The sequence below is a fragment of the Seriola dumerili genome, unplaced genomic scaffold (genome assembly GCF_002260705.1).
Source record: "Seriola dumerili isolate Sdu_G_001 unplaced genomic scaffold, Sdu_1.0 BDQW01000109.1, whole genome shotgun sequence".
Lineage (NCBI taxonomy): Eukaryota > Metazoa > Chordata > Actinopteri > Carangiformes > Carangidae > Seriola > Seriola dumerili.
Window position 1 is genome coordinate 1,325,479 of NW_019174364.1, and position 9,099 is coordinate 1,334,577.

A 9,099-nucleotide genomic window follows, 5' to 3' on the forward strand; every position below is an offset into this window, starting at 1 on the left:
CACACAGTAGCAGGCTACTAGGAATCTGAGTTTGAGTGGAGGCCTTCACTGTCCACACTGTTGTTCTTTATGCATGAATAACCTCAGCCATAGGAGTTTCATTAATCCACCCTTTTCACATGTTGAGGCACACATGAGCCGGGGAAGTTAGCCGCTTCACCAGCAGATCAAGAGAGACTGTGTGAAGGAGGGAATCTGAGCAAACACATCGCTCAATTTCATTTTCTAACTGTTTTGCAAGTAGAGCAGTAGACCCGTAAACCTTCTTTCCTACACACTCTAATGAAGGTTTTTGCTGAAAGTGTCCTAAATGAAATGGCCTGCAAATGCAGCTCAATGTGGGTCTATATCTTCACAAGCAAAGCTTCAGTGCATTTGGCGAGGTAACAAATTAACTATAAAATCCTATGGACACACTTAAAGTCTAATGATTGCCTAATATGTGGTCTTACACAGTCTTATGAATTTAATTTGTGCGCCACCTGTTTCGGTCTAGCACTTTATCTACAGTGGTGAACTGCGCCTTTAAGAGATGCAGAGTTGACACATGAATAACTTCCAACCCACCGGCCACTGTTTGAGCCGCTGACCTGACTGACCACAGATGATAGGAGCTCATTATAACACCATTAAGGACTTAAATAATACCAGTGTGCAGGTGAATAATTTACTGCGACACCGTTGCTCTAACTTGTTAAAGTGCATCACTGGTTGTCTGTGCGGTCAGTCGTGATGACAGTGTGGAGGAGCAGCTCTGCCACTTTGATGTGTTGTCTCGGACTGTCTTTACTCCTCGTCGGTCCGTGCCAGGCGGACTGTCGGGAAGCAGGCCTGTGTTGCTCCGGTCGCGACCCGTCATGCATCAGCGAGGGATGGAGATCTGACCGATCATATGGCACCTGCTACTGCGACCAAGCGTGCGTCTCCACCCTGGACTGCTGCCATGACTACGAGACAGCCTGCCCAGGTAGGTGTGTGATGATGTGAGAAAAGAGACTGAGCTTGATTAAATAAAATTAGGATAAAACCTGAACAAATAGAGGTATTGCTTATAATAAAATTACTTTTTTAAATTCTATATATTTAATTTATATAGTAGGCGAGGTTTTGTATTAAAAGCCAACTTTTTAGGGGAGACTGGGGGTGGTTGCAGTACTTTTTGCATTTCTCTGTTACTCAGAAACTATTTGGACAAGACCAACCAAACCTTTATATATTAAACTTATATCTGCTCATTACCCATACCATTTGAAGATGATTACATTTGACATATCATTGTCAATTTTTTTATTTTAATGGCAGAATTCAGATGTTGCACCTGACCCCAACATGCTATTTTATTGCTTATGATAAATACAACAGGAAAATATATGAGAGGCTTACAAAAGTATTCCCAAAATAACTTGTTTGTATTCTGTTATGCATTAAAATGAGCAATTATTGTTACCACATTTGTACTATGTGGCGAAACTGGCTGCATAAATTGCCTATTCTGAATGAAAAATACTGAAAAATAATGTTGTGTGTTCTGTTTTGATATGGCTGCTTAGCTGCTAGCCAGACACACTTACCTTGACAAAGCTAACCACGTCACCTAGAAGTCAACAAAACAGTGATTCGGACAGACAGAGTACGTTTTGATTCGTTCATACAAAAGCTCAGGACAGTATGACAAAAATACAACTCATGAATATAATAACTTTAGTACCTTAAAATTTTTTTCACTAAATGCAGCAGCAGATGTTGAATGTGTCTTCTGTGTTCCTGGTGGGGTGAGGTTCTAACTGAGCATGTGCAGGATGAGGGTCAACACTCTAGCATGTTTCTGATTAGAGGAATACGACTTCCTGCGACCTTCCCTTGTTGCAACCGCCCACGGTCTCCTGTACATACTACGGAAAACTGGGTGGCATTAAATAACTGATAGCTGTATTGTATCTACCTATGTGACCCTTCACAAAAACGTTTTCAGGCCCAGTCTAAGTGAAAATGTTCTGACTTCTTGAATGTGGCATCTTGATCTCTAGACATACTGCATGAGGGATATGAACTGAACTCTGTGATGCTGGTTTTAGTTTATCATCAGCTGTTGTGGTCTGTCTCCTTCCCCTCAGCGGTGTCCTGTGTGGTGAGTGAGTGGACGCAGTGGTCAGGCTGTGCCGAGCCATGCAGGGCCACAGTTCGCAGGCGGAGCAGGATCATCCTGCAGGAGCCGCTCAATTCAGGGAAACCCTGTCCACATCTGGAGGAGCATGCTGGCTGTGCAGAGTACTGGTCGAAGCAAGGGCACTGTCACAACTCACTTGGTGAGAAAAATCAAGCTTGATTCTTCCATGAATTCACAATCATGTGATGACTTTATTCTGTTATCCTATATCAGCTGAGGAGAGATCTCGCACTGGGTCGGATGTGTGATTGGCAGATTTTGTGATGTTTCAAGTTATTTTATGAAGAACTTGATTGGCTTAAAAGACAACTTTGGTCAACAGGTTCATCACTGGGACAGATTATAATTTCTTAGTCCCTAGCAATGTCAAAAAAACAAACACCCTTTAGCTGTTAACTGACCCGTTAAAGACACATCAGTAGAAATCAAATATACCAAACAACCCATTACATTAGCTTTTCATAGATCCACATCTGAATAACAGATCAAAGGACAGATTACACATCTGATTCTCCAGTAATTAAATGTAATGTAATGTTACTCTATGTTGGTATTTTTTAGGGAGGATATTCAATGAAACAGAGAATCACTTGCAGAACAAGAGATGTTTTTCATTACTGCCTTGTTGTCAAACAGTATAAGATAGTAGAAATTTAGACTTACTGAATATAAAAAGTTGTGATAATCCATCATGTGCAGTTGTCAATCATTTAATTAATATGGTCCATTATAGACTACTCAATGCCTTAGGAGAACATCAATACTTGCTTGAATTAGGAATAAGGAGTGTTTGAAAAACTTTCTCAAGGATTTATATAGTTGTAGTGAATACAGCTGTGCTGTTGCTAATACATATAATATATAAGAGTGATGGAGATACTGATGCATTGGGTCTTTAGACATAGTGGTATATGGAGTATCATTTATAGACACTGCCCCAACAGGTCAAACCTATCTAAAAGAAATCACCTGTTGACGTATCTGATGAAGCCTATGAATAAAGCTGTGTCTTCCCTTTTGCATCATTTCAATTTTTTCTCTCTTGAAAATGTAAAATAAATCGAACAAGCTGCTAAATGAAAAGCATTCATTCAAATGTGACATACCAGAGAATCCTATTTTTGTGAACATTTTCCCAACCCAGGCTCATTTCATTTTAAATGTATGAGACCCATACTGCAACATGTGGTCCCATGTAATGGTCTTATTATGGATGCTCCCTCTGCAGTCCCAGCTCTAATAACCACAGGTGGCTATGGCAACGCCAGGAAGAAAAGAGACATCCCTGACAGTGACAACATTATAGGGTAACACATCCATACAGTCCAGGAAAATGTGAAATTACCATCTTTTGTGTTCTCAGGTATCATTACTATATATTTTTGTTATTTTGTGTATGTTTGTGTGCATGTGTGTGCGTGTGCATGTGTGTATGTGTGTGTAAAACAGGTATTGTGTCCAGTTTCAGTTGACCTCTCTGACAAAGGGGTGCCAGCAGAGTGCAGGCCCACACACCCAGTGGATGCAGTACCTGAGGGAGGGCCACCATGTGTGTGTGGAGTGCCAGCCGCCAGCACTTGCTGCTGGACAGAGACACTGTGCCGGAGACGGAGAGGAAAATGTTGAGGACAGGTAAGAAAGGAGAGAATGGAGACTGTGGTTCATAACAATGTACTGTAAGACCACAAGAAGTTTCCTTGCATTACAACATTGTCACAACACAACTCACAGCTTGTTTTATTTCGCAATGATTCAAATTTAATTGGCTGCACAAATTTAAGCTTGTGTTGATCAGGAAATGCTAATGACCATAACAGATAGATAAAGTGTTTGTTTTTAAGCCCAGCTGAGAGTTTATTCAGCCATGAAATTAGCTTGAAGTTAATTTTGCTTATATGTGAAGAAAGAAAATAACTTCACTACGCTAATAAAGTGAAGGTGACCTTTCTGTCCCACCCTATGTCATAGTTACAATATTGTAATAGTATTTTGTAATTACCAGCTAAAAACAGTGTATATCACAAGAGTACATTAAAAAAATAATTGCATATGGTATTACTCATATGTGACACACACCACTCTTGTCCTTCAGCAGGTATAATGATCAATACTAACAAAATCTGCTTTTGAACCCTATGTTCTTGTCAATATGCTCCTCTGGACAGGAAACATCAATTTTCTTTTTGGTTATGGCACAGTACTTAAACATGTGGGGAGGAATTAGCGGAATGCGATGGGTCCTTCTCTGTTACCTGCTGAGGAGCAGGTAACAGAGCAGGTAACAGAGCAGGAGTTTGGTGAGAAGGTAAATTCCCACTCTCATGTCTGTACAATAACAAAAAACATTTCTATATGTCTGCATTCTGAGAGGTGCAGTGGCATATGGAGTATGTAGGTCAGTTGTAACAGGTCACATTTGTAGAATTTGTTTGTTTGTTTTTCATCCCAGACCACTGATCTACACCGATCTGATAGGTACTGTAACAGCAATAACTACCACTAGATGGCAACATTGTTTATCACTTGGACTTAAAGAGAAATCTTTTGAGCGCTAACAATCCCCTCTCCCTCCTTCCTGCAGAAGACAATCTCTCCAGTGGCAGGCGGTGGGAAACCCTCGATGCAGGGGTGTGTGGAGACGTGTTGGGAGGCTGGAGGCCTGCTCCTGCCCAACAGCCCACAGCTTCCTCTTCATCTGATCTCCTCCTTCCTTCTGTTAGCCCCCCATCAACCTCCTGTACATATTTACCAAGAACAATCTTCTAGTCGTCAAGATTGCTGGTCAGTGGTCAACTTTGCCTTTTTACAATGACCAAATGTAACCTGTGACTCCATATAACTACAACTGCATGTAAATGTAAAATATACTTATTTCTTAGTCAGAATATAATAAATCTTCTACACCTTTCTCCACAAAACAAGCTTTAATAGTACACATTCCTATCTACTTTGGTTTGCAATTCCAAAACTTGAAAATGAAAGTCAGCAATTCCTAATCAAAATGTAAAGTGATCTGATTTATTTTGTTTTGAGTCATCAAAGGGAAATGTTGCTTTTCTTAAGAAATAGAAATATCTTAGGACATTGAGACACTTTTTGTTTTTACATGACAAGTACTGGCTCTGTGTGAATCACAACCAGTCACAACGCCAAAGTTACAACATGCACTGAACAATAGAACATTTATACAGAAACAACAGCATAGAAAGTCAACAGGTAAAAATGTTTTTTTGTTTTTTTTTTTACAAAACAGACAGCCTCGGGACCTACAAACAACATTGTATAAGAGCTGGCTATGGTCGTTCAAATATCTTTTTTCAATTCCCTGGAAACAGTGTACTTTACAAAGACTGATGGCTTAGGCAAGGTTGGGGTCAATTCCACTGAGAGCTTAAAATGTAGAAAAAATATAGTTTATGTTTTTAATTTGTACTAGGTTTAATTTGTGTCATGCTCTAATACTGGTTCCCTTTATAGTGTCATGTGTGATGTGTGTTTTACTTCATCAAGGCATCTTGAATCGACCCCAACCCTGTAATACAGTGTTAGATTCAGAGTGTGTGGGATTGGGCTACTTGCTAAAGCAGTGGTTCTCACTGGGTTTTTGAAACTACCACATGTCCCTGAAAGGGTCCTATGGGGTTATAACAAAGATGAAAAAGACTTGAACCTCTTTACAGTTAAATTTAGCAGCAGGTGCAACAACCTAACTCTATTTTAGATGTCAGCTAAATGCATTTACTGTACAGTTAGGAGTCTTTTAATGGAAAAGTTTGAGAATCTGTGCTCTTCATCTTAATTTGTATCAATAAATGAGAAATAAAACAAGTCACTTGATTGGGTTTTCCTTGTAAAGCGTGATGGTTTAGTCCTTTGATTCATATCAGAATTTCTCCACAGGGATCTCAGTGAAATTAAAAGCTCTTTTAAACTAGTTTGTAAATTTGAATGGCTCCCTTGGAAATGAAGGGGAGTAAAGTGCCCAATAAAATAAAAACAAGGATGATTTGTAAAAATAGATGGGTTTTTTTTTTCTTTTTTTTTTGTATTATGGTGGTAACATGTCACAGTATCACAGTCTAGGTATCAAATCACAATGTCATGCTTGGTGTTTCTTTGCACTACCTTGTCTGAAAGCCTAAGAGTATCAGTACTATAGTGTCAAGATTTCAATACTTGTGTGTGTATGCACATGGTTGCACATTTTTGTAATATGTGCCCATAATAAATCTCAGTTCTCTACAGTAGTGCTTGCTGCCTATTCATGAACTATTGATTGTCATCATTGTTGAGAGATATTCCAGTGAAAAATGGTCCCTGACTACCATAATATAGAAAACCTAAATGATGGGACAGAAGCTCACATGATGCTTCAGGGGGAGTTGTGTGATCTGAATGCCCTTTGTATTAGAGTTTTTAAATGATATTATGCACTCAGAAGGACAACTTTAGAAAACACTTTGAAATCGCCACAGATGTAACAGGTTTAAAGATGTCGAAATGTTTGGCATACATTGGCCTTGACTTTTCATGAGGTACAGCGCAATGAAAGAGTTCATCAGAAGCTAACACGTGAACCAAATGTTACCATCTTAACAAAACAAAATAAAATGTAATGAACCAAGTTTGCATGTTTATCAAGTTTTTTTCATTGTGAAATTGAACCCATGCCACTCCAACCTCACAATGTGATGTTAAGAATTATGCATTTTTTAATGGGAAAAGTATAAATTCTTGCATGAATATTAAGGAGCAGCCATTCATAACAAGTGACTTGGGGGAGACTTTTAAAAATCACTAGAGACCATCTGGAAAATGTTGAATATCTGCAGCCAGTTGTTATTAGATAGATATGACATATTTTCTCATTTTAAAAATCACATAATTTCATTTTTTAACACCTCTTTACAGACGATGCCTAAGTTTATGTTTTAAAATCCTTTTGAGGATGATTGTTTTTCTTTTTTGTGAACTTTGCCTCTGATGTTAACAGATACTTTGGTTTATTTGCAACAAAGGGAAAACATGAGTCATTTCACTTGAATACAAAAAAGAGCTCATAAAATTAACCTTGCGTAATTATCTGCAAATTTGTTTTGTTGCTAAATAACAATGCTCCTCCCATCCCTCCCTCCTCAACTGTAAATTAAGTAACACTTCAGAAATTAAATATGTGCTTAAGTAATCTTAATTTCTCATATGACTAGAGTTCTCTTGGAGTCTGTTACTGATGCATTTTACAGTCAGAATATGGAGAAAACGAAAGCGGGATCCCCCCTCCAACATGCATACATTCATATCGGAAACACTTTATTCTTTTCCATTATGTGGCAGCTACACTGCTCTAATGCCCTGGCTTTACGGCAGTCATACACACTCACACTCACACACACACATACACAGATACACACACACACACACACACACACACACACACACACACACACACACACACACACACACACACACATACACTGTTCCATCTGCCTCTCACAGTCATTGCTATTCCTTTCACACCTCAGCTCCTCTCAGCATGGGAGAGCAATATGAAATGGTTCAACTCTGTGATTAAAACAGGAAATGAAATCAGGGTTTGTGATTACACTCTTAACCACAACACTAAAAAATGTATGTCAAGCCCCTTCTGTTGACTTTCAAAACAAATTTCACTCACCACCTACATTTGTAATAGTGCAACTGCTTCTTTAATAGCATCCTTTACTGTTGTATTTGTATCGAAAAAGTGACTAAGAAAGCTTTCAGTTTGCTCAGTTTTGTTTGAGAATTTGTTGAGTTGGCAGTGAAGGGATTACAAAAATTCACAAGGGAGCAAGGAGCTGTATTTGTAACTCTGCTCATGTTCTCCTATGCATGATCTTAAAGGATGCGTATGATTTAATTGAAATTCTCAAAGTAGTATCAACACTTTTCAAGTATTCCTATTGTGTTCGTAATTTTATTTTCTGTCACTGCCTGTGGCTTGTTGCAAAATGAATTTCTTCGTTTCAAGTTGAAATTATTTATGCTCTTCTTTAGAAGACAAAACACTTTCATCCCTTCTTTCATTCTTTTAATACCAGTATAACGAATCTGCCTGTTATTTTTACTATGGTAAGTGACACTTATATGTTATATAAGACATATAAGAGTTTGTCTCTGCTATGTGGCAATATAAACAGATAAAAGAGAATGCATCGTGGGTTCCTAACAGTCAAGAAACCAAACCTCATTTATATCATTTATATTGTGTGGAATTATAATTATTTATGGAATGTTACAAAGATTTAAGACAAACATCAATGTACAAGGTCCTCACATCATAATTGTGCATTTACACAGCACTCATGAATGTGCACAGTGAGTATTGGCTCTGCTAATATGTAACTACTGTGCATACCTGTCACGTTATGGATGCATGCGTCTATGTGTGTGTCTGTGTGTGTGTGCGTGTGTGTGTTTGTGTTTGTGTCTGTTGTTATATGTGTGAGCATACATTACATGCAATCAGACTCTCTCGCCCCAATTAGCAAACCGTTGGTGAGCTGCTGTCAGCCTTTGAGGACAACTGCTGTCACCATGGAAACTAAGTGTATCCTGAAGATTGTCTTCCATAACTGTATGTATCTTTTGTGGGTGAGTGTGTGCTCATGCATGAGTTTCATCAGTTCTGGTATTACAACTGATTTACAGTAAAGTTAACCTGGTTGTGTATATTCAGTGCTATTAAAGTTTATTTTGATGGTTTAAGGAACAAAGTAGAGGTGGATAACTCCCCTGCTTCCAGTATCTTGTGCAAGTACATTATCTCCTATTATCTGAAACTGCGTGATCTCTTTGGCTGCTTTCATGTTGGTCAGAGGAAGGCCAATGCATGCTGAACATCTATTACTGGAATCTAAACTTAATGTCAGTAAGCTGTAAACATTAAAAAA

At 38.6% G+C, this 9,099-nt stretch overlaps 1 protein-coding gene across 1 annotated transcript; it reads left to right on the forward strand.

The window, feature by feature from the left end:
• Positions 1–732: 732 nt before the first annotated feature.
• On the forward strand, positions 733–4,866 carry LOC111222830 (somatomedin-B and thrombospondin type-1 domain-containing protein-like). The gene is made up of 5 exons (XM_022746686.1): positions 733–967; positions 2,115–2,306; positions 3,396–3,474; positions 3,617–3,799; positions 4,749–4,866. The coding sequence occupies exons 1-5, from the start codon at positions 733–735 to the stop codon at positions 4,864–4,866; spliced, it is 807 nt and encodes a 268-aa protein (XP_022602407.1).
• Positions 4,867–9,099: the final 4,233 nt, after the last annotated feature.

Excerpts from the sequence above, each read along its gene's own strand:
- LOC111222830 (XM_022746686.1), top strand. The coding sequence starts at position 733 with ATGACAGTGTGGAGGAGCAGCTCTGCCACTTTGATGTGTTGTCTCGGA. Across the intron at positions 968-2,114 it reads CTACGAGACAGCCTGCCCAG|CGGTGTCCTGTGTGGTGAGT; the intron begins GTAGGTGTGTGA and ends CCTTCCCCTCAG. Across the intron at positions 3,475-3,616 it reads GACAGTGACAACATTATAGG|GTATTGTGTCCAGTTTCAGT; the intron begins GTAACACATCCA and ends TGTGTAAAACAG.